The following is a 23564-nucleotide window of genomic DNA, read 5'->3' on the forward strand; positions in this document are numbered from 1 at the left end:
AGGAAGTAGTCGAAGCGGGATCTGACGCTGGCCCCACCCGGGGGGCGCACTTTGGCCCCCGCAGCACCCGCCTTCCCGCTCCCCGGGGCCGCAGCTGGACGGGCCAGGGGTACCCGCGGTTTCTGCGCACGGGAGCCAGCGCGCGCGAGGCGGGGCCCGGGGGTGGGCGGGGCTTGCGGGAGGGACCCGCCGAGGCCTGGGGGGGCGGGGCCTGACGGGTTTCCCGGTGGTGGGCGGGCTTGACAGGCGGTGGGAGGAGCCGTACCCCGGGCCAATGGAGAGCGAGGCTTGAGCTTGACGGGCAGGCCCCGGCCGGCGGTTGATAGGCAGGGGCCGGGCCCGGAGACCGGCGGGCCAATGGGTGCGCGGGGCGGGGCCTGCGTCGGCGCCGTCCGGCCGGGGCCCCAGTCGCACTGCCCAGTCTGGCCCCGCCGCCGCCCGCCGCGGACGCGTACCAGCCGACGCCCTGCTAGCCGCCCGGGCCGCCCGCCCGCAGCCATGAGCGTGCTCCGCCCGGGCCGAGCTCGCCGCCCCCTGGACTAGTCCCGCCGCCGCCCCGACCCGCCTGCACCATGGAATCTCCTGCCGCGAACCAGCCCGCCGGGGTGCCCGCGTCCAAAGGTAGGAACGCCCGGGCTGCGGACCCGACCTCTGCGCGGTCCCCCGGCCCCGACCTCTGCGCGGTCCCCCGGCCCGGCCCGCACCCGGGCAGCTCCCCTGCCCGGAACGCCTCCCTTAGGTCCCGGGCCCAGCCGGACCCCAGTTTAGGCCTTGGGGCTGCACCCAGGCCCGAAGTCGGGAGAGGGTCTCGTTCTGATCACCCCGCTCCAGGTCAGGAACCTTGCTTGGACCTCCCCCTTTGGGCCTTAACTGCACCTTGGACAGGAACTCTCCCAGTCTGGGTCTCTCAGCTGGACCCAGGCGGGATTCACTCTGATCTTGCACCCAGCCTCCTTCCACTCCCGGGTCCCAGGGCTGTATCCAGTCTGGGCCCCCAGTGGTGCTCCCCTGCTGCGGATCTCTCTGTAAACGCCCCCTCCCGTGTGGCTGCCCTGGCTACGGTCCAGCTCAGAACTCCCCGTCCTCTCCCCCAAGGCTCTCCACCCTCCTAGGTCCCACATTGCCCCATCCCTGGCAGCTGCACCCCGTCCTGCAGCTCTGTCTGCAGCCCTGTCTTCCGGAGAACCTCTCTTGGCCTCCCACCCCACCCTACTGCATGGCCTCTCCATCGGCTCCCTCATCTGGACTTGCAAGCTTCTCTGTGCACGGGGGCGGGCGGGGGGGGGGCGGTGCTCACCTCCGACGCTGCCTGTGGGTCCTGGGCTGTCTGCCCGGTGGGTGCTGGCCGTGCGATGGGCTCGCTCTTGTTTTCTCCAGGCAGCCGGCCTTCCTGGAAATGTTTGTGAGGTGGCGGCTGCGGCAGCAGGGTTTGTCATGCAGAGGGGGAGGATGAGACTTGGAGGGCGAAAGGGGGATTTTTTTGGCAGGAAGAGGAAAGGGTGTTTTTGGCATGTCGGAGTCTCAGCGGGCTGGGCTGGGTGAGAGAGTTACAAACCGGACGCAGCCGTAGTGAATGGGCTGCCCGCGGCTCCCTAGCTTGCTGTCTCTGGGCCTCGGTTTCCCTTATCACACCTACCTTCCGTGGACTCCTGGCGTAGGATGTGAGACGGTGAGTACTAAAGAGCTCTAGGCAAGTGCGGGTGATGAGATGAAGAGCCCAGAGGTGCTGGGGAAGGGGCACTTGCTCCGTTTTATTACTGTTACCATTCTTGCTGGAAAGGCCTCAGCCATGTGGGATCCAGGCCTTGCCTCTGTTGGGCTGTAGCTGCAGAGTGAGGGGGAGAAAGGTAGCAGCTGGCACTTAGGGGGCCCCTAATCAGGGGTTGCCTCTGCCTCTTTTTCTCTGCGCTGGGGGGGAGCCCAGGCAGCTGGAGGGCTTGTGGGGTCCCGGGGAGGGTGTGGGTCCTTCGCTGCCCCTGCTCCTGGCGGCTGCTGTGGCTGGGGCCAGAGCCCAGCCGGCCGGGTGGGCAGGGTAATTATGTCTTACATAAGTGGGAGGCCGGATCCCTGACCGTTGCCCAACCACTGTGAGTAACCCAGGAGGCACTCGAGGGGGAAGACGGCTGGGGAGGGACTTGGACTGCGCAGACCTCGTGGAGCTTGGGAACCGGGAAATCAGACACTTCTTTTCCCCAGCTCCAGGTGTAGGCCTGGCCTGGCCAGTGCTGTGAGACCTCGGGCAGGTCCATCAACCTCTCTGGGCCACAGTGTTTTCATGGGTGGAAAAAAGAGGTTGGAAGCAGTGTTTGTTTTTGAAGGCCCTTGAGCTCTTCCAGGCAGGGAATGCCTCATCAAAATAAAAATTACAGTTGCAGGGTTGGGAAGGGAGAAGGGTCATGGGTGTGAAGGAGTAAAGCACTTTGGGGAAACACTCATATGCTGTGTGACCTGAGTCCTGGCATTGCCTTCTCTGAGCCTCTCTGCAGAGAGAGGGCCAGGATGCATTTCCAGTCTGTGGGTCCAGGTAACAGATGATGTTGGGTGGGGACGCTGTCAGCCTCTTTGGGGTCTGTGGCAGCATGTGGTGGGGAAGCCACAATGACCTCTTGCCAGAAATCCCAAGAGCTCCCACTTACCAAGGTTTTTCCATGTGCCATGCGCTAGCCCATTTATTGCTCACAGCCCCATTCACAGACGAGGAAGCTGAGGCTCAGAGGCGCTCATTGCCTTGCTTGAGGTCACACGGCTGTGACAGATGGAGCTGCTGTTCTAGTGCTCAGTGCTCCTCTGTGTCCCATTTCTGTGATGGGTGCTTGGGCTGAGCTGGTGGGATACTCCCTCCTCCCGCATCACACCTCTGTTCTGAGGCATCTCCTCTAGCCCATGCCTGACCTGGAGGACGGACTGAGCAGAGATGATGTCTCCTGTGTGCAGAGCCCTTTACAGCTGGCACATTTCATACTCACTGCGGTCCGGCCCATTTGTCAGGTGACAAAACTGAGGTCAGAGGGGAGGAGTGGCTTGACCCAGCCCTCCGTGTCCTGGGCACAGGCCACAGTGTTGTCCTTCTCGCCACCTTCTCGAGGAATTTGGACCAAGCAGGATGTGGTTGGCACTTGACCTTAGGGAGCTTCACCTCTAAGCTTCCCGCCCTGCAGGGGTGCCCTGCCCCGTCCTCCATGCCACAGCCCTTGGGAGTTTTCCGGGAGTGCGCGAGGCTCCGGGCCCTACAGCCCTGCTGTTTTCCCCGCTTCCTCGCCCACATGCCATCTCTGCCTGGGATCAGAGGCCGAGGGCAGCTGCGGCCAGAGGGCAGGGGCGCGTTTGGTCGGCACAGTCGGGGTCTGCTGCCTCCGGCCACGTTTGTCCTTGGGGTGCCCCCACTGCCCCGTGAGTGCTGCCCCCGTGGGCACTTCCTGGTTGATCCTCAAGTGGCTCCTGGATGCCTGACGGGGACACTGAGGCTGCAGGAGCCCCGTGTCCCGGCCCTTCCTGCTGTGCAGCTGCCCTCCCCTGACCTGTCCCGTCCTGTCCCGGCTCTCGGAAAGATTGGAAGGTGGCACTTGGGGACTTCCCCACCCCTGGCGTGACGCACAGGAAACTATCCGCCAACCTGTGGCTCAGGGCCTGAAGGGAGCAAAGTTCTCAGTCGCTTGTGTGGGGAGAGGGCCGGGGCAGCGGAAGGCTTCCGGCGTGAGTCAGCGGGCACTGGGCGCTGACTCACCCGTGGGGCACGCCAGCCGGCTGGCTGCAGCTTAAAGGGCCAGTGCCTGGCCGCTGGTGGGCGGGAGGGGGCTGGGAGTCCCCACCTCTCGGGCGGCCTGTGGCCCGGAGCTGGGCACGGAGGTGGCCCCCCTCCTGGACCTGGGATGGAGCCCGGAGCCCGCTCCTGGCCCTGCGCCCATCCCCGCAGGAACTTCCCCTGTTAGGCAAGGGCCCTGCTTCCTCTGTTCAGGGAGCAGGAGCGGGAGCAGGTGACGGCGGCTGTTTACCGCCCTTGGCCTAGGGCCGCCTCCGGCTCCGATGTGCTCCCGGGGGCCGCGGGAGGCCGAGGAGCAGAGGTGGGGCGGGGTCCCCTGGGCTCCCAGGAGACAGGGCTGTGCAGAGGTGAAGACTCTGCTGTCAGATCCCAGCTCAGCCCCTTCGCTGTGACATTGGACGTCCGCTGCCTGCTGTAAATGCTTTCAGTCCCCTGGCACTGCCCGGCTCTTGGATGTGAGGCCTCGGTTTCTTCACCTGCAAAATGGGAGTGGGAACCCTGCGTGCCGTCTTGCCGGCAGCCACGAGGACAGGTGTAGACAGCCTCATTCCACTCTTGCTAAGTGTCAGGTCCTGGGAACAGCGAGACTGCCCTCTGCCCACGGGGAACGGAGAGGACGGCGTGCCTGCCTCGGCCTGCACATCCGCGTCCCCTGCAGCATGGGGGCGTGTGGGACCGGGAGTTGGGAGGGTGGGAGCCTCCTAGGCCAGCCCCTCAGTGGGTGGAGCTCCGTCAGGGCCAGGCAGGGCACCTGCTGCAGGAGCGCAGGGCTGGGCGGAGAGCGCCCCAACCGTGGAGCGGAAGGAGGCCGCGGGGGAGGTGGTTCTGAGGGTCCAGCTCCGAGGCCTCCGGGTCGGTGGGCGGCAGGGCTGAGCTGAGTGGGAGCAGCTGGGCGGGGCCTAGGCCGCTGTGGGGAGCATCGTCCGCGTCCTGGGAGGGGTCACTGTTGGGTCCCAGAAGAAGAACGCCCCGCAGGGCCCCGTCCCAGCCGGGTGCGGCGACGGGGCGGGCCTCCCTGAGCTCAGCTCCCCATGCTGGGGCTCATCGCCCTCCCGGGACTGGCCGGGCCTCTCGGTGTGGCCCCTGTGGTCCGGCCTGCTTCCCCAGCAGTGGCCGTGGGAAGCCCCCCGAAGCCTCGTATAAAGGGCGTGAAGAGCAGGCAGGGCTGGGAGGCAGCCCCTCTGCAGCTCAGACCCCACGCTTGGGCCCACGTCCCACCCCAGAGGGGGTCACCAGGCTCACCCTGACAGGGCTTCCCCCTGCCCCATCCCCCCAGTCCTGGGCACAGGTCCCTGTCACCCTCCCCCTGTCCTGAGGTCCTCTCTGGGGTGTCCTTGCAGGCTGAGCTGGCACCCAGGGGCTGCCCTGGCTTCTCTGGGAGGCCGTGTCCAGTCGGCCCTCTCCCCCGGTGCTCGCCCTGGCCGCTCTGCACTGGCCCTTCTGCCCTGTCAGGGCAGACAGCGGAAGGATATGTAGAACGCACCTCTACGTTTTAAAGAACAAAGAAAAGTGAATTCTGTACACCCGATACCCAGCTGAAGAAGTCTCACCTTGCTGTGCCCCCGCAGCTCTGCGGCGCTGCCTCTCCCTGACAACCTTCCTGACGCGTGTGCACGTCATTTCTGTATTACTGTTTCAAATCGGGCCCTAACGTACGTGTGGTGTAGTTAAGCTCCCCGGCCTGCAGGAGCCCCGGGCCAGTGTCCACACCATGGTCCGTGGCACCAGCACCGGTGTGTAGCGCTGTTGGGGGAAAGGCTAGAGCTGGCTGGCGATCAGGAGCTGCACTGCGGGGGTGATACCGGGACCTACGTGGAGGAGTCAGCGTGTTAACACGTGGCAGCACCAAGTACGGGGCCTCAGGGTTAGCGTGTCTGAGTGTCTGCAGCTGTTATTACTGTTGCTTCAAGTGAACGTAAGCCCAAGTGGTGCAGTGCTCGGACCGCGCAGCTGTACCACAGCCCTGAGTTTCCTCGTCTGCGTCGCTGGGCAGCTTCGAGGGTTCGTCTTAAGGTTTGCACGAGCCAGTGGGCACGAAGGGACAAGTGAAGGGCCTCGAATGTCAGCGGAGGTGTTTGGGTACCACCGGGGAGTAAAAAGGGGGCCAAGGGGCATTGCTGTGCCTCCAGTAAGTCGGTGCTTCCTCGGTGTTGGCGGTCAGCGGCTGCTGAGGCCTGGGTGGGAGGCCTGCGCGAGACCGCTCTGGGCGCGGGGGCTGGAGAATGTTTCCTGCCCTCTTTGTTCTTCTGTGCACCTGGGTCTGGGCCTCTGGCCCACCCCATCCCCTCTGACTCCCGCCCAGCTCGTCCCGTCCCGAGTTGCCCTGCGCAGACCCGGATAGTGTGGTGGGACCCTTGCTGGGGGAACCCGTGGGCACTTCCAGCCCGAGCCCCCTGCCTGGATTCCCCTGCTGCAGAGCTTCCCAGGTTGCCTCCTCTTCCCCGTCCGCCTCAGCTCGGATCTCCCCTCCGCAGGGTCCCCTGCTTCCTTTTTCTTCAGAGCACTTAGCGCTGTGGAAATCTACGTGAACGGTGTGTACCCGGGCTTTGTCTGCTAGCTGGCTTTGTCTGTGGCCCTGTCTCTCCCCGGCCCCGAGCGTCTAGGGCCGGATCGTTCTGGCTTGTGGGGCAGCGCCTCTGGCCTCTACCCACCAGGTACCAGTAGCACCCCAAGCTGTGACAAGCAGAGTGTCTTCAGGCTTTGCCACGTGGCTGCGGTTAGAGGGAGGTCCTGGGAGGGCAGGGCCCTGTCCGCTCACTGCTGAAGGGGCGGGTGCTGTGAGCTGGGTGGGCTCGGGACCCTCCCCACGGGCTCTGCAGATGAGAAGGGCCCTGGAGGTGGGGGGGACGAGGGATGCCGAAGGCCTCTGAGGCCAGGGCCTGGCCCGGGGGCCACTGTGCCGCTGGGGGGGCACAGGGCAGGGCTGCTGAGTTGAGCAGCCCCCCGCCCCGCCTGTCACTCCCCTGTGGGCTCGGTGCTAAGGGCACCGTGGCGGGTGCGGGCCCGGCCCGTGGAGGCTCCCGGGAAACGGAGCGCCCTCCCCTCTGCGGGACCCTGGGGAGAGGCCACTGCAGAGCTGGGGAGCCGGTGTGAAGGTGAGGGGGCGTCCCTGCTGTGCCTGCCTCTCCGTGTCCTCGCCCGGACACGCCCTCAGAGCGGTAACGGGGGGGTCATGATATCAGGGGGTGGGGGTGGGCCTTGGCTTGGCTTGGCGATAGACATTGACTGTGCAGGTGAATCTGCTGCCCCCCCGAAAGCCTCCCCTTCTCGGGGCCTCAGTTTGCCCACCTGAGCAGTGGGAGTGGGTTGGCCTAGTTGGTCTCTCTCTGTGGGACCCCCACAGGATAGAGGTGGCCAGCTGGGGGCAGGGCCAGGCGGGGGCGGGGGCGTCCTCGGACATCTGGCCTCCGACACCTCCGTGGTGGCACGCGCTGCCTTACCTGATGGGCACGGACCCGGGGGACCCAGGACATCTCCAGCAGGATTGGAAAGCACGAGAAGCACCCCAAATATCCAAAAGTAGGAGGCGGGAATAACAAAGTGGGAGCCGGAGTTGCTTTTATCGGGGAGGCCGCGGATGAGACAGAACGTGGCGGGGTGTGCGGCTCCCGTGTGAGCGAGGCCCGGCGGGGTCCGTGGTGCGGGGTTGTCGGCCCTGCGCCCCACCCCCCCGGACGGAGCCTGAGAGCCGGGCACAGCCGGTTTGTTGGAATCTCCCCAGGCCCCACTCAGGGTCTGCTCCCCACCAGATGCTCACTGTGACCTCGCCTGGCGCCTCCTCTCTGACCCTCTTGGTGCAGCAGACCCGTGAAGACACTTCCGGGGCTGCTGAGGGTGTTGACAGAGTGACCGTCTGGGCTGCGGGCCCGGTGTTAGCTTGGGTCCCACGCGTTTCCAGATGGCTCAGTCTAATCTTCCTCGCGCCAGGACCACTAAGGCAGGGCACTGGCCCGCACTGGATGCGCTGATACCCATGTGAGGTCAGTCCGTTGTCCCCACGTCACAGCTGAGGCCGTGATGACCAGAGAGGTGAAGTCGTTTGCCTGAGGGCACCCAGCTGGGAAGCGGCAGCCTTGCGGTCCGAGCCCAGGCTTCCTGGCTCGAGTCAGAGCTGCCTCTGAGATGTAACTACAGGGCCGTGGCTTGTGAGGAGCCGGCTGGACACGGGAGAGCCAGTTAACAAGGGCGCTTAGCTGCACGACCGGGAGGGCCTCTCTGGACAGGCAGGAGCTGAGGCTCACGCATCAGCTGGGACAGAGTTGCAGGGAAGGGCGTTCTAGGCAGAGGGAACAGACCCGGCAAAGGCCCTGAGCTGGGAACAACGGTGGCTCATTCAGGTCATGGCTGGAGTCCTCGTTGCCTCCTGTGGCTCCCCTGGAAGGCCGGAGCCGACGAGGACACAGACACCCGGTACTGTGCCCTCCTGCACCGGGAGCCCCGCAAGCCGAGGCTGGCGGGCTCGTCGTGCTTTGCCGGGGGCAGCCCACAAAGTCTGTTTGTCGTGGTGACAGTCGCCACAGTGGCCTGCACCTGGGCAGCCCCGGCCCGGCGCTGATGGCTCCGGTAGACGGTGGGAGGGGCCGGCAGCCTGTTTCTGGCCGCCCCGCAGACCCAGTTGTGTCACCCTAGACGTAGGCCTGGGGACCCTGACAGGCAGGGGGTCCTCGCCCTCTTCCCCTCCTCCCACCACCACCGCTGCAGCCACAGGCAGGGAGACTGAGGCTTGTCAGGGGGACGTTCCCAAAGCCCAGGGCGGGCCGTGGGTGTGCAGGCTGAGCCCAAGAAAGGTGGAAAGGGGGCTGAGAGCAGAGAAGGTGCAGGAGGGCCTGCGGCTGTGAGCCCCAGAGACCCCCACGTGGATTGTTACCTTTTAACTTAAAATGTTTTATTTTCTGGTTACAAAATAGCATCAAGTCAAGAATAAAAGCCACCCACATTTCTCATTACTGAGGACGGATTTTTTCACCTGTGCAGAGGCGCTGATGGTCACTGTGGTGTCCGCTTGGGGGCCGTTAGAGGGCCACCTGCTGTGTGCCAGACCCTCGGCCTTGCCTTTTAGGGCGGCAGGTGCACCTCCGAGCGGGTGAGAAGTAGAGGTGCGGGCAGGAGGGCGCTGTGCTGGGCTCCAGCCAGGCTGCAGAGCTGGGCTTCCTTTGGCCTGGCCTGTGGCCTCCACACGCCGTGGACCCCTGCGCCACCTTGGGGCCTGGTGGTGACTTAGTCTGATCCGGGGGCAGCACAGAAGTGGCCTCAGGAACTGAAGCCCCGGCTTTTCTGTTTTCCTCTTGGCGTGTGGAATGTGCTGGCTTCCCTTGGGGGGGGGCGCGGCAGGCCTGTCCCCTCCTCCCTGCCGGAGGGGTGCTGTGAGCCGCTGGCCTGGCCTGTTGGGGTCTCCAGGTGTGACTCCTGGCCAGACCTTTGACTAACGTGCAGTGACTCCACCTCCGAGCCTCGGTTTCCCCCAGTAAAATGAGGCTAAGAGCTCCTCCTCCAGGGTCGTCGGGGCGTCTGGAGGAGATGGGAAGGGCCCGTGTGTGAGTGGCAGGTTGCCTCTCTCATGGGCGAAAGGACTTTGGAGGGAGACCCCCCACCCTGGCCTCTGACAACCAGCCACCTTGCCTCGTCTGTAAAACGGGATGAAATCTCTCCACACACGAGGGCATGACTGGGCAGCTGGCACAGCCCCGTGCTGGGGGCAGGCGGTGGCGCCGGTCAGGTCCTGGACAGGCCCCTGGGGGTTCAGAGGTGGTGAAGTAGCTCGATGCAGGCTGAGCGCTGTTCTAAGTGCTTTATCTGATAACTCTACAGGGAGGTGCTGTTTTTTGTTTTTGTTTTTAAATTTGGTTGTGCTGGGTCTTAGTTGTGGCACGCAGGCTCCTTAGTTGTGGCACGCAGGCTCCTTAGTTGTGGCATACGAACTCTTAGTTGTGGCATGAATGTGGGATCTAGTTCCCTGACCAGGGATTGAACCCGGGCCCCCTGCATTGGGAGCGTGGAGTCTTAACCACTGTGCCAGCAGGGAATTCACAGGAGGTGCTGTTTTTGTCCTCATTGTATGGACGAGAACGCTGAGGCTCAGAGAGGTGTGGGCACTTGCCCAAGATCACCCAGCCTGTAAGGGGCAAAGGGGATTTGACCTTGTGGCAGAGAGAGCCCATGCTTTTGGCGACAGGGTTGCACGAGAGCCGAGCCTGGTGTGGACTGAGCGGGGGCCCCGGCTCTGGGGCTGTGGACTGTGCCTTCGGAGCGCTGACTCGGCTGCAGGCCCAGGGCCGCCTGGGTCAGGGCCTTTGGCCAGGACTGAGACTCTCCTGCTGGCCGCCAGGGCACAGACGGATGCACCTCAAGCCTGGCATCTGGGGGCCCCTGGGGGTGCTTCTATGGAGAGGCTGCAAGTGTCTGCCCACGTCACCCACCCTGGGGTAGATGCTGGGACCCCACCCCCACCGGACTTTTCCTGGTGGTTCACCCAGCCCTCAGGACGGCTGGGCCCGGGCCTCGTCTTCCCGGGGGCGCTGAGAACCCCTCCTATCATGGACAGTGGTGCCGGGGCCCCCCCCGCTGCTGGGCCCGAGCGCACGGGCCTGTCTGGATTCACAGACGAGGCGCTGAGTCTGCACAGCAGGGTGTGCTGGAGGCTTGACCCGAACCCGGCTCGGAGGTGACTTCAGGAGGGTGTGCACAGGGTCTCCTGGTGCCCTGCGCACCCCTGCGGCACGAGGCACGGGGCCTTGGGCGGGAGGCGGGAGGACGTGCCCGCAGGAGAGGCACATGGGCACCGTTTCTGCTCTGGGTGGTTTCGGGACGTCCTGGTCGAGTCCCAGGTCCGCCCAGCGCTCTCGATGCCGATTCTTCTTTAGCACCGACCGTGTGCCGGGCACCGGGTCGCGCTCTTAGCTGGCCAGAGAGGCTTGGAGAGGAGACACTTCTTGTCAGTCCCTGGGGGTGAGGGGTGAGGGAGGCGTTGCCTCGGGACTCAGGCCCACCCAGCACCCTGTGGGGTGGGAGTGGGCTTCCTGGGGCTGCGTGGTGAGAATGTGCGCAGGCTCCGGCCTCCAGGGTGAGTGGGCCCAGCCAGAGCTGGCCCTGCCCGCGCCTCGGGTGGTCCTCCTCCCGTGGGACGTGGACCCCGCCGGGCCCCTCTCACCTCCCACCCTGTTGGCTAGAGCTGGGGGTGGGGCTCCTCACAGATGGGGATACTGCAGCCCAGGGACACTGCAGTGTGCCCGGGGCAGTGGGCAGGGGTGAGATGAGGCCGTGGGTCCGTCCTCCAGGCCTGGGTCTGCCCTGCTTTGGCCCCTGCAGGCCTGCTGGGCTTACTTCCCGCTTCCCCAGGAAGGTGGGCCCCCAGGAACCTCCCCCGCTCCCAGCCTGGCGTGAGCCTGGGCGGGGAAGCCGACAGCATCAGGTGTAGCTGTGGGTACAGGCACCCCTGTCTCGCCGCCTGTCCGCGGGGAGGGCTGTGGGGAGGGCTGGGGAGCCGGCCCCGGGCACAGGCGGGCTTGGCGGCGGTGGGAGCCCAGCCGGTCCAGCGCCCTCACTCCACAGGGGACGTCCTGCCCTGCCCTGCACACCCCCGGCTGTGGAACCAGCAGACCTGGCTGCACATGTGGTCCTTTCCCGACTCACCTTCCTGCCCTTGGCCCTGCCCCCGTTTTCCAACCTGAGCCGGGGGCCGATGCCCTGGCAGGTGGTCCTTGTCCTCGTACTTTGTCCACCCGGGGCCCCTTCTGGGGAAGCTGAGGCTGAGAGAGGCGGGGTGCCTGCACACAGGGTCCCGGCCCATGGGCCTGGCTGTGGACATCCCTGGCCGGGTTGCATGTGATGCCTGCCGGCAGGGCCCCCAGCCTACGTCTGCGTTCCAGCATGACGGGTGCGGACGTCGAGGCTCAGAGGCGGGTGCCCCCCCACCGAGGTTAGCACTGCATGGGGGTGGGGTGGGTAGAGGCCCTGCTACCTTCCCAGGCTGCGGGACAGAGCCCCACACGCTGCGCGGCTTCAACACCGGAACCTCCTGTCCCCCGTCTGGAGGCCGGAGCCCATCCAGGTGTTGCAGGGCTGGTCCTGCTGTGGCCACGATGGGAGGAGCCGCCCCGGCCTCGTCCCCGGGACTGCAGACGGCCGTCTTCCCTTGATGCGTGTCTGTCTCTGTGTCCAAATTTCCCCTTTTTTAAGGACACTTGTTGTGTTGGATTAGGGCCTCACCTTAATGACCTCATTTTAACCTGATCATCTCTGTAAATCTCCAAATAGGGTCATGCTCGGAGGTACTCGGGGTTAGGACTTCAGCTTTCAGGGGTTAGGACACAATGCAGGCCTTCAGGGCAACTTGGGACATAGGACTCTGCGTGGGTGGGAGCGCGGGGGCCTGATGGGGGCCGTGGGGGCCGGTCTGTGACGGTGCGTCCTCCTCGGAGGCGCCGACTTTTCTCAGGTGGCTGTGGGGCGACTGTTGCAGGAGGACCGGCGGGGCTCAGGCCCTCCAGCCCAGGCTGGGCACGTCCTCTGGGCTCCCGGAGGCCCCGGGGCCCCGTCACGGCGCCGACCACGCTGACCCTCGGCGTCTGTGTCTGTGCCGGGCCCCTGGGGGCCCTGCCTGTCCCGGGAGACGCTGACTGAGCAGTGGCTGAGCGGACGCTCCTTTCTCTCCCTCCCATTTAGGAAAGTCCAGGAGGAAGAAGGATTTACGAATCTCCTGCGTGTCCAAGCCGCCGGCGCCCAGCCCCACGTGAGTTGGCCTCGGGTTTCCCCCGGCGCCGCCCAGACGGCCTCCCGAAGGGGCCGCCGTTGAGAGCCAGGCCCCTGCCTGGGCAGCACCTCCTCTGGGCAGCTGCGGGGGCCATGGGCCTCGCATGTCCGCTCAGGGCCCTGCTCTCCCGTCGAGGACGGAAGGCGAGGCCCCGGCCGTGTCCGCGTGCTGTACCGCGTGCTGCCCCGCAGACGCTCGGTGGCTGGGGGGTGGGCGCTCCCGGGCAGGATGTGCGCCAGGCTGGGCTGCCCGCTCAGGAGGGCGTGCCCCCCGGGCTCACGGCCCCGCTCCTCCCTGCAGGCCCCCCCGGAACCTAGACTCCCGGGCCTTCATCACCATCGGGGACAGGGTAGGTGTCGTCGGGCCCTGGGAGGTGGCTGTGGGTGGTGGACGGAGCTGGGCTGGGGCGGAGCGCTGGCTCCCTGCTGCTGACCAGTGGCCCGTCTGGGGCAGAGGTGGTGGTTGCCTCCTGGGGCCCTGGTGAGCCGGAGCCGGCGTGGAGCTTCCCGACCTCAGAGGAGTGGTGCTGAGCGCGCGGATCCCTGGCCCTGCCCTCAGGGCCAGTGCCCGGGGGCCTGCATTTCACTCGCGCTTCCTGATGGCTTGGGAAGCCCGGCTCGGGGCCCGTGTGTCCACCACAGGACACGCCGAGGGGGCCCTGTTCGTCCCCCTGTGCGCTCCCTTTTTTGGCTGCTCCCTGTGAGGCGAGGCCTTTCCGTTGTCCTCTCTGTGTCCCCGGTGCCTGAAACAGGGACTTGTGCACAGTAGGTGCCGAGTGAGTGATTCAGTCTGGCCACCTGAGTGGGGCGGGGCGGGAGGGAAGGAGCATCTCTCAAGGGCCCCACGCCGCTGGGAGCACTTCCCAGACCGGCCTGCTGACACCTCGCAGCAGCCCTTGGAAGTAGGTGCTGTGCCTGCTCTATAGAAGGTGAGGGGAGGCTCAGAGAGGTTAAGTGAGTTGCCCCAGGGCACACAGCAGAAGTGGTTGGGGCAAGATTTGAGCACAGGTCTGACCGGCTGGCGGTCCTCTCTTCCTGCTGCCCCAGCGTCTCCACTGGCGCCTGACTTGGCCCCCGTGAACCCTCTCTCTTTTGTGTCCCCCGAGAACTTTGAGGTGGAGGCGGATGACCTGGTCACCATCTCGGAGCTGGGCCGAGGCGCCTACGGGGTAGTGGAGAAGGTGCGGCACGCCCAGAGTGGCACCATCATGGCCGTGAAGGTGAGCGGGGCCCCCAGCCCAGGGCTGTCGGGGCCGGGGGCGCCGGGGGCCGCGGCCCTGCCTCCCAGCCCCTGACCGCAGCCCTCGCCCCGCAGCGCATCCGGGCCACCGTGAACTCGCAGGAGCAGAAACGCCTGCTCATGGACTTGGACGTGAACATGCGCACGGTCGACTGCTTCTACACCGTCACCTTCTACGGGGCCCTCTTCAGAGAGGTGGGCCCTCGGGGGGCGGGCCCGGGGCTGGGGGCTCAGCCAGGCCCAGGCCGTGGCAGGGGAGACACTCCAGCCTCACCACAGGCCGGGTCAGAGCTGGCAGGGGCCCAGGGGCTTGGGGGTACCCCAGGGGGTGCTGCACCCGGCCTTCTCGGAAGGCTGTCTTGGGTAGGGGTGGGCGGTGGGGGCCTGGTGGAGGAAGGACCCGTCTGCCAGGTTCAGAGCTGGGACGAGCCACGGGGTGGCGGTGGCGGGGGCGGGTATGGGGCTGAGGCAGGAGGGGTCTCAGGGCTGGGGCATGGAGCTGAGCTGGCACAGGCGAGTCCCAGAAGCCCCCACTGGAGGGACTCAGTCACTTCTCTCTGGAACCTGCCGTGGAATTAGGGGTCAGATAGGGGAGAGCAGAGGTGACAGCGGGGGGAGGCTGCCGTGTGGGCCCAGCAGAGTGGGCACGCCTCGGGGGAAGGGGGCGGAGCTGGGAGGTCGGGGCATCCGCAAAGGCTGAGGGGTGGACGTGTGTCGGGGGCGCCGGCCGGCTCCGGGGAGGTGGGCACGGGAGGACGCCGGGCCGGGCAGTCCTGGGCGGGCGTGGCTGAGTTCCGGACGCCCACGTGCAGGGAGACGTGTGGATCTGCATGGAGCTCATGGACACATCCCTGGACAAGTTCTACCGGAAGGTGCTGGACAAGGACATGACGATCCCGGAGGACATTCTCGGGGAAATCGCTGTATCTGTAAGTGGCTCAGGCCCTGCTGGGGTGGGGGTCCCGATGGTGTTGTCTTGGGCAGAGTCGGGCTCCCAGTGTGGCCCCCAGCTGCGGCCCTGAACCTGGGCAGCTGCCCCTCGGAGCCCAGCTGCCGCCACCCTGGACCAGAGCCTCCCTGCTGAGGAGACCGGGGCTCCTGGAGCCGCGCAGCTTCCGCAGAGCCAGGCCCTCTGGGCCTTTCTGTGCAGCTCCTGAGCTTCTAGGCCACGAAAGAGGACTTAGTGTTTACAGCTCCCGCATGCCGAGGACGCTCTGGGGCAGCTCACGGAGGCACAGTGTCGGGGGAGGGGTTCGCATCTGTGCTCGCCTCCTGAGCTTGCATGTGTCTAGGGCAGGGCGGCAGCTCTGGGCTTGAGCACCCCAGCAGACAAAGCAGAAAGGGAAATGGAGTCAGCGAACCAGCGGTCCTGCCTCCTGACCGCACCTGCGAACGTGTGAACATCCCCCCTGGCGTTGAATCAGGATCTTTGGGGTCATTCCTGTGGGGAATGGCTCCGAGCATGTAGCCCACTGACTGGTGAGGGAGGGAGAGGAAGCAGGGAGGCTGCAGAGGGCTGGGTTCTACCAGGAGCCTGGCAGGGGGAAGGGACAGCACCCTGGGGGCTCATAAGTCTGGGACTCTGCAGGGTCCTGGGCATATCACCTGAGACCCTTGCCCACTCAGAGCAATGCAGGAACCGAGTGCGTCTGCACCAAGGTTGCTGGGACCCCACAGCAAAGGCTGGGATGTGGGCGGGAGCCTAGGGTAGTGAAGGGTTGGGTGTGTACCTGGGAGAGGGCGACGGATGGCCCTGGGTGGGGTGTCTTGCAGCTCTGTCATTGTTGATGCAACCGGGAATCACAGCCATCCGGTCTCTTCCCCCCTCTTCCTGTTCCAAATGCCAGATTGTGAGGGCCCTGGAGCACCTGCACAGCAAGCTGTCCGTGATCCACAGAGGTCAGTGCCCAGGCCGGCCGGCGGGGAGGGGCCTGGGTGCCCGCACACGCGCTCTTGCCCAGGCCTGCTGGGCCCGCACCACCGGGGCTCAGAGGCAGCCGGCTCTGACGTGCCTGTTGGGTCAGGAGCTGAGCCTGTTGGCCGGTCCGGCCCACTGTGCACTCCTCCCAACCATGCTCCTCAGCCCCCAGACCCAGTCCCAGTTCCCTTCGCTGGTGCTGAGAGCACGGATGGGGTGGACCGTTGTCCTGGGGGGGCTGAGCCATCTTGTTCTGATGTGTTGTTTATGTGTTGCAAGACACGCAGGGGGTGTGTGTGCCACTGCGTGGATGTGATCGTTGTTTACGCTGTGTAAGCCCCGCCCATCGAGGTGAAGGTGTTTCCAGCCTCCCGCTCCCTCCCAGCACGGTCTCAGCCCGTCCTGCTCAGTCCCGCCCCCGCCCCCCGCCCCCCACGCCCTGGAGCCACACTCCTCTGATTTTCCCGCAGTGGGTTGGTTTTGCTTGGTCTCAGCCTCCCGCTTGGCCCGATGATTCTGAGACTCACCCAGGCAGTGTACGTCCTGCCTCTTCGTCTGTGTTCTGGGTGCTCTGCTTTTCCAGACCAAGTTCATTAGGCCAAGCCCCCTTGACCACTCAGGGGCAGGTTGTCACGGAACCTTCGGTCCTTTTTCTGTGCATCTGTATCCACACAGAAGTCCCCATAGAAGGCGGGAGAGATGCGTGTGTGTCCTGTGTGTGTGATCGCTGGATGGTCCCTGCTGTGCCCTCCAGCCCATTCCACATCCACCTCGAGTCCTGGGGCTCTGGGTTCTCCCGCAGACCCATCTCCTGTGTTTTAGCTGCTGCCCTGCGCTTCCTGGGCAAATCTGCCGACCCCTCTGGGTGGACACGGGGTGGTTTCCAGTGCCCACACTGTCAGTGATGTGTCCCCCTGGAGCCTGGGTGGGCCGCAGAGCTAGAGGTTGTGCCTGGGAAGTGGCGGCCCAGTCCCGGCTGGTTGGCTGCAAAGACGTGGTCCCGGGCGAAGCCCCAGAGCCCTAACTTCCTCCCCTACCTGTGGCTGGAGCCCGGGGCTCCTGGCTGTGTGGCCACCAGCTCTGACCTGGGCAGTGGGGGCCCCACAACCAGGAGCTAAAAGGCGTGTCCTGCCCCTGGCAGACGTGAAGCCGTCCAACGTCCTCATCAACAAGGAGGGCCACGTGAAGATGTGCGACTTTGGGATCAGTGGCTACCTGGTGGATTCCGTGGCCAAGACGATGGATGCCGGCTGCAAGCCCTACATGGCTGTGAGTGGCTCCTGGGCCACCCCAGGAGAAAACAGCCGGGCTTGGCCACCCCGGCCGTGTCCTGTGTCCATCAGGGATGAGGCCTCCCCAGACCCCGAATTTCCTGCCGTTGCGGGCAGAGGGCTCTGCTGCCCGGCCCTCTCCACCCCTTTCTGACTGGCCCCGTGGTGCCCATTTGGGTAATAAGTCTCACCTCAGGGAGGTGGCTGGTGGGGCCTGCGGGGTCCCACCCCTCCCCCAGTGTCCCGAAGGTGGGACCCCCAGGCAGGGCAGCTGCGTGGCAAGACTCGGGCCTCCACCTTGAGACCCTGGCCCTCGCTGGCCTCAGCTTCCTCATTTGCCCCGGGGGAGGTAGGGTGGGTGAGCCCTGGCCCCTCGGTTTGGGGTTGGGGAGGCCAGACCCAGCTGAGGATGCCTGGGCGACCCTGCTCTGGTCCCTCTTACAGCCTGAGAGGATCAACCCGGAGCTGAACCAGAAAGGCTACAATGTGAAGTCCGACGTCTGGAGCCTCGGCATCACCATGGTACTGCCTGGGGCTCCCTTGCTATTTGGGAGGGGCTGTACCAGGTCCTCGAGCTTCCGGGGCCTGTGAAATAGTTTAGCCTGGGACAGAAATGTTGGTTGGCTTCACAAACTGAGGAGAGACTGTATCATCAAAAATTACGGTGTCTTAAGGGGAGCATCTGCAGGTGCCTTATGCCCGCCGTGGGGTGAGGGGCAGCTTTACATAGTTCTCGACGTCTCTGATGACTCGTCCATTGGACTTTACCCAGCGCTCACGGTGCTTGTCGAGAAATCACAGTCAACCCCAAATTAGGTGAGTTCCTTGTACACGTGGCCCTCACGATCGCAGTGAGACTCAGCCCTGGCGCTGGACGGTCGACGTTTACTATCACAGATGACATCGTACTGTGCATCTCTGTGCCCAGAGGCTGTTTGTATTTTTCTTTTTTTGAGCTCTTTAGAAAAAATTACCAGGAAAGGAATTGCGAGGTCCAGGGTTTGGACACTTCTCTGTTTTCCTACTTGTAAACTCTGGTGGTCCTTTGCTGCTGCCCAGGCAGGGTCCTCACTTCTGTGTGTCGGAGTCATTGGAAACTCCAGGAAAAAAAGCAGGCTGACTTTGTCCTGTGAAGATCCAGGGTCACACCCACACCCACCGCACTGTGCCACCTCCATCTGTGGCCTGGAGTCTTGCATTTGTGTCTTGTGATGCATTTGTGTCTTGGCTGGAAAGGGGCCTTTAGCCTAACGGGAAGGTGCTTTCTTAGCACAATGACTAGCGATCTGTTTGGGTGCCAGTCACCACCAACAAGAAGCGTTCGCTTGAGCTGAGGTCTCTTCTGTTCATTACGGTGATCACTTGTCAGGGAAAGGGGCCTGGGTGGCCCTGATTTGTGTTTTCATCTCAGCAGTCAAAATCGGAACCCAGAGTTTGCTGTGAGCTGCCAGTCTTTTTTAAAAAATTAATTAATTAATTAATTAATTAACGGCTGCATTGGGTCTTCGTTGCTCTGTGTGGGCTTTCTCTAGTTGCGGTGAGCGGGGGCTATTTTCGTTTTGGTGTGCGGGCTTCTCATTGTGGCGGCTTCTCTCGTTGCAGAGCACGGGCTCTAGGTGCGCAGGTTTCAGTAGTTGTGGCGCATGGGCTCAGTAGTTGTGGCTCGCGGGCTCTAGAGCGCCGGCTCAGTAGTTGTGGCGCATGGGCTTAGTTGCTCTGCGGCATGTGGGATCTTCCGGGACCAGGGCTCGAATTCGTGTCCCCTGCATTGGCAGGCGGATTCCTAACCACTGCACCACCAGGGAAGTCCCGAGCTGTCAGTCTTTCCCACAGATGACTCCTGCCAACTGCAAGTGAGGCACCCAGGGCATAGGGAGGTCTGGGTCTAGTAGGAGAGATGAGGCCATGGTAGCCTTGTGTCCAGGGAGTCAGGGAGACACAGTGATGAGGTCAGAGCCAGAAGGCTTCCCGGAGGGGGAGGCATTGGAGATGCGCCTTACAGGTATTGATGGCTGGGCAGTGGGGGCTCTGTGGAGGAGGAAGGGCCTGTAATGTAAACTTCATTTCCTAATGGAGTCTGGTGGATTGTTGCACAGTCCAGGAGATGAAACTCACGGTCAAAGGCGGACCTCACAGTCTAACATTCCTTCTGCAAACACATGAGAGTCATTTCATTTCCTGTTTGCCCTTTCAGTAATAACAACAGCCCAAATAAATGGCAGCAGACGCTTAAGTCATTGTTGAGACATTAGGGAGTGGGGAGTGGCCTGTGGCAAAGGAAAGGGAAACTGGTTGCCTATCCGAGTTCCTTTGCTGGCGGCGGCCTGTGGGAAAGCATCCCCAGGTTGCCAGCTCCTCTGATTTTTCCAGATTAGCTGAAACCTGGGTTTTCATGTACAATCTTCTGAATTCAGATTGTTTGAAAACCTGATGATAGCTAAGCCAGTCAAAACTCAGGGTTGGATTTGCTGAGCTATGAGCCATAGCTGCTGGTTGGGTCAGAAGAACTAACTACTGGTGTCCCCTTGGCTTTCATCTTTGGTATGATGTCACCTATCAGCCCCTTGACCTGCCTCACAATCCAGCTCTGGGTGCTGGACCAGGACAGGCAGGATCTGTGAAGGCCCTGCTTCCACGTGCAGAGTGTGGGTGCATCTGACCCAGTGCCGCTGTTTCCACTGTAGATCGAGATGGCCATCCTGCGGTTTCCTTATGAGTCCTGGGGGACCCCGTTCCAGCAGCTGAAGCAGGTGGTGGAGGAGCCGTCCCCGCAGCTCCCAGCCGACCGCTTCTCCCCCGAGTTTGTGGACTTCACTGCACAGTGGTGAGTCTCAGCCCTGCCCGGACCTCTGGGCCTCCCCAAGCCCAGTCAGTACCCCTCCCTGTCCTGGCCAGATCCCAGCTCCTCCCTGGGCCTGGTCTCCTCCTCCTTTAGCAAATAACCCCCAAACAACATAGCATCAAAATAAGTAAGGCAGAAATAGTTTGAGTACAAGGAAAATTTGACAAACTATGGTCCTAGTGGGGAGATTTTAATATAGTCCCTCTAGAAATGGACAGATCCTGAAGATGGAAAAAGAAAACAAAAAGCATATGGAGGATTTTAATGCATAACAAATTTGCTTTCACTGATGTTTAGAACTTCGTATCAAATTAAAGAATGCCCACAGGATCCTTATAAAAATTAATTATGTTTGAGATTACAAAGGAAATAGGGGAAGAGGCAGAAGGCAAAGCCATATAGGCCATGTTCTCTGACTGTAATTAGCTGGAACAGGAAATCCATAACTGAAGAGAAAAAAGCTACATGCAAATTAAAAGTAAATTCTTCTAATGCACTCTTGGGTTATGAGAGAGATTTAAACAATAAAATTATGAACTAGTCAGAAGTGAAGACAATGAGAATATAACATGTCAACATCTATGTGTTGTGGCCAAAGAGATATGCAGAGGAAAATTCATAGCCTTTATTTCTTTTATTGGAAAATAAGAAAGACTGGAGACAAGTGAGCCTGGCAGACAGAGTCATTTTCTCCCAAGACCCGTGGTAGGGGTATCCCGATTAAGGATACCAAGTATGTGATTGTTAATGGTAGCATTTTGGTATTGGGATCATTGCAAATTCCCTAGATCACTATAGAGACAAGAAAGCTGACACCCCAAGAGGCAAAGAAACTTGGTCCAAATCTCTGTAGTTTGCACCATGGATCCCACTCCGCCCTTGGAAGCCCCCCAGAACAGTCCAGCCCCTTCTTCCCTGAGCCCGAGGAGCATGTGTGTCCCCTTGCTTCCCGGGCAGGGCTGAACCCAGACTGGCTTGGCTGGCCTGGATGGGCTGGACTCACTTCTTCCCTGCCAGTCTGGCCCCAGCCTGCCCTCAGCCTGCCCTGTTCTGTCCTAGCCTGAGAAAGAACCCTGCGGAACGCATGAGCTACCTGGAGCTGATGGTGAGTGTGGGCGGGACTCTCTGGGAGAGGGCTGCACCTGTGCACAGCGGTGGGCAGCTCCTCTGGCTTGCCTGTGCATTCATTCACTCCTAGGAACTCCGTCACTCATTCACTCACATGTACCCTGGCTCCCTCCTCCCCCCTCCATGCCAGGCCCTGGGGAGGGAGGCAAAGGGCAAGGGGGCCAGGTGGACCATTTTCTTTGGAGGCATCAGGGAAGGCTTTGCAGGGGAACTGGGCCTAGAAGGGTGAATAAGGATTTACCCGCTGAGGGACAGAGGCCTAGCGTGCACGGGGAAGAGTGAGTTGAGGGCGGCTGCGGGAGGGCTGAGGAGGAGGCCACGAACGCTGCCTCTAACAGGAGGGCTTCTGGGGGGCAGAGGTCCTGGAAGGATGACTAGGGATTTGCTGGGCAGGAGGAGCATGTGGGGGCACCTCCACCTCGCCCCCTCCAAGGTGACTGCCTTCTGTCCCCATCAGGAACACCCTTTCTTCACCTCGCACAAAACCAAGAAGACCGACATCGCTGCCTTTGTGAAGGAGATCCTGGGAGAGGACTCGTAGGCGGCGGGGCCTTGGACCCACTCTGGCCCCGCGGCGCCCCGCAGCCCTCTGCTGCGGCAGTGCTTGCCCACACCCATAAGCTACTGCCAACCTGGCCTTGGGCACCCGGGAGAAGTCCGGGGGGCTGCTCCTGCCTGACAGGCTGTTGGTCCCAAGTGCCAAAGAACCAGACCATCGGGGCCCTGCAGTGCCTCTGCCCCTGCTGCTCCAAGGACTCTGAGACTCTGGACTTGGGGGGGGCCAGACGCCCCTCACAGAGAAGGCAGTGGTGCCTTGTACAGGCCGCTGCCTTGGCCCGGCCCTGGATGCCACCCAAGTTGTATATTTTTTTATCTCTCGACTGAATGGACTTTGCACACTTGGCCCAGGCTGGCCACACCTCTGTCCCGGCATCGGTAGGGGGACCCAGTAGGGGGATGAGCCATGTGAATCCCCTGGAGCCCCCATGAGGCAGATGCCAGAGCCACCGAGGCCTTCACCCCAGCACTGGCAGACAGGGCTCTAAGGGCACCGGGGCCACCTCGCCCCTGCCTGCCGCCTCTAGGGGTGTTGTTTCACTTTTATTTTTTTAATTTATCCTCTTGATTTTTTTCTTTCGCTTTGTGGGTTTGGCTGGTTTTTCTTGCATGGTTTGGAGCCGATCACTTTTCTGTCACCTGCTAGGGGACCAGCAGGCTAAGACCTGCCCTCTCTGCTCAGGCTGGGGTCTAGGGGGATGGGCCCAAGGTCTCTGCTCAGAGAGGTGCTAGGGGAGCCATCCAACTCACTCTCCTTGGGGACCGGCTCGACGGGCTGTGGATTTGCTTTTGGTATTGTTTTAAAAAAAAAAAAAAGAAAATATATTTTTTTGAAGAAAGGACTGCCCGTCCAGGGTCCTGTCCCTGATTGGTTGGGGCAGTTGCCTGATTGCTGTTTTAATTTAAAAAAAAAAAAAGTGGGACAAAAGGTCGTGTGAGACTGTGTGTCATAGCGGCGAGCCCTCCTCCTGCTCAGTGACGGCTGGTGGCCCTGGAGGGGGGACCCCTTGCCCCCGGGACAGGGACACGGCAGTGTGATCAGGGGAGTGGGGGCCTCTCACCTGCCGGGACCCTGCACTTCCACATGTGAGGACACGAGGCTGCCCCCAAGGGCCGTGACGAGCTGCCAGGCCCTTGCTGAACACTGGACAGAGCGGCAACACAAGCCCAGTCCCCTGAGGGGCCACCTGTCCCCCGGGCACTGACGAGTTCATCGCCAGGTGCAGCACCTGGGCCTGGGCCGTCACCTCACTGAGGGGTAATGTCATTATTCCCAGCTCACAGGTGAGAAAACAGGCCCAGAGAGCCGAAGTCACTTGCCCGAAGCCACATGGCTTGTGAGATGGAGAAACAGGCTTGGAGACAGGTAGTAGCCCCTACGGAGGGAGTGGGGCAGCTGGAGGAAGGCATCCGTGGCAGGATCCGGTCTTGCTCTGTCATCCTTGGGGCCTGGGCTGGGGCAGAATCGGGTAGAAGCCCTCTTCCATCAGACTGAAGCAGAAGGGGATTTAATTGCTCATGTAAGCAGAACTGTGTCTGGCTTCAGGCATAGTGGGATCCAGGAGCCAGGTTAATATCCTGTGGAACTTAAGTCTGCCTTAGCTGTTTTCTCTGTCTCAGTTACACACTCCCCACATGGGGCCATGTCAGGACTCAGTGGCTCCCACCAGCTTAGCAGAGGGGCCCAGAGCTCCCACTGAAGTCCCAGGGCTGGCTCTTCTCAGCTAGGAAGCATCATATGCTCATCCCCAAGCCCATCTCAGGCTAAAAGGACCCAACACAGGAAGAGTCAGCCTCCCTACATCCCAAGGTCTGAGGACTAGCCTTGCTAGTCCTCCAAGGGAAATGGGTGTGTTCCCACAAGGAGACACGGATCCCTCTGGGGTCCATCTCCCCTCTGCCTCGTCCACGAGTCCTCCCAGCCTCAGTTCAGCCAGAGGCAGAGTCCGATTCTCGTCCCCAGGTAGCCTCAGTCTGGGACAGCCTCTGCCTAGAACCCTCCCTGGCACAGCATTTAACAGCCCCAACCTCCTTCCCACGTGAAGGCTGTTCTCACCTCGGGGCCTTTGCACTGATTGTGGCCTCTGTGTGGAACGCTC

At 62.6% G+C, this 23564-nt stretch overlaps 1 protein-coding gene across 1 annotated transcript; it reads left to right on the forward strand.

Moving 5' to 3' along the window:
* The first annotated feature begins 429 nt into the window (after positions 1-429).
* Positions 430-22393, forward strand: MAP2K3 (mitogen-activated protein kinase kinase 3). Its single transcript, XM_059906584.1, has 12 exons — positions 430-621; positions 12422-12488; positions 12810-12858; positions 13615-13728; positions 13824-13943; positions 14561-14677; positions 15596-15647; positions 16808-16935; positions 17382-17459; positions 19622-19761; positions 20839-20884; positions 21365-22393. Exons 1-12 carry the CDS (start codon positions 573-575, stop codon positions 21446-21448), a joined length of 1044 nt encoding a protein of 347 aa, XP_059762567.1. The 5' UTR covers positions 430-572; the 3' UTR covers positions 21449-22393.
* The last annotated feature ends 1171 nt before the right edge of the window (positions 22394-23564 follow it).

This window comes from Balaenoptera ricei, chromosome 20 (genome assembly GCF_028023285.1).
Source record: "Balaenoptera ricei isolate mBalRic1 chromosome 20, mBalRic1.hap2, whole genome shotgun sequence".
In the NCBI taxonomy this organism is placed as follows: domain Eukaryota; kingdom Metazoa; phylum Chordata; class Mammalia; order Artiodactyla; family Balaenopteridae; genus Balaenoptera; species Balaenoptera ricei.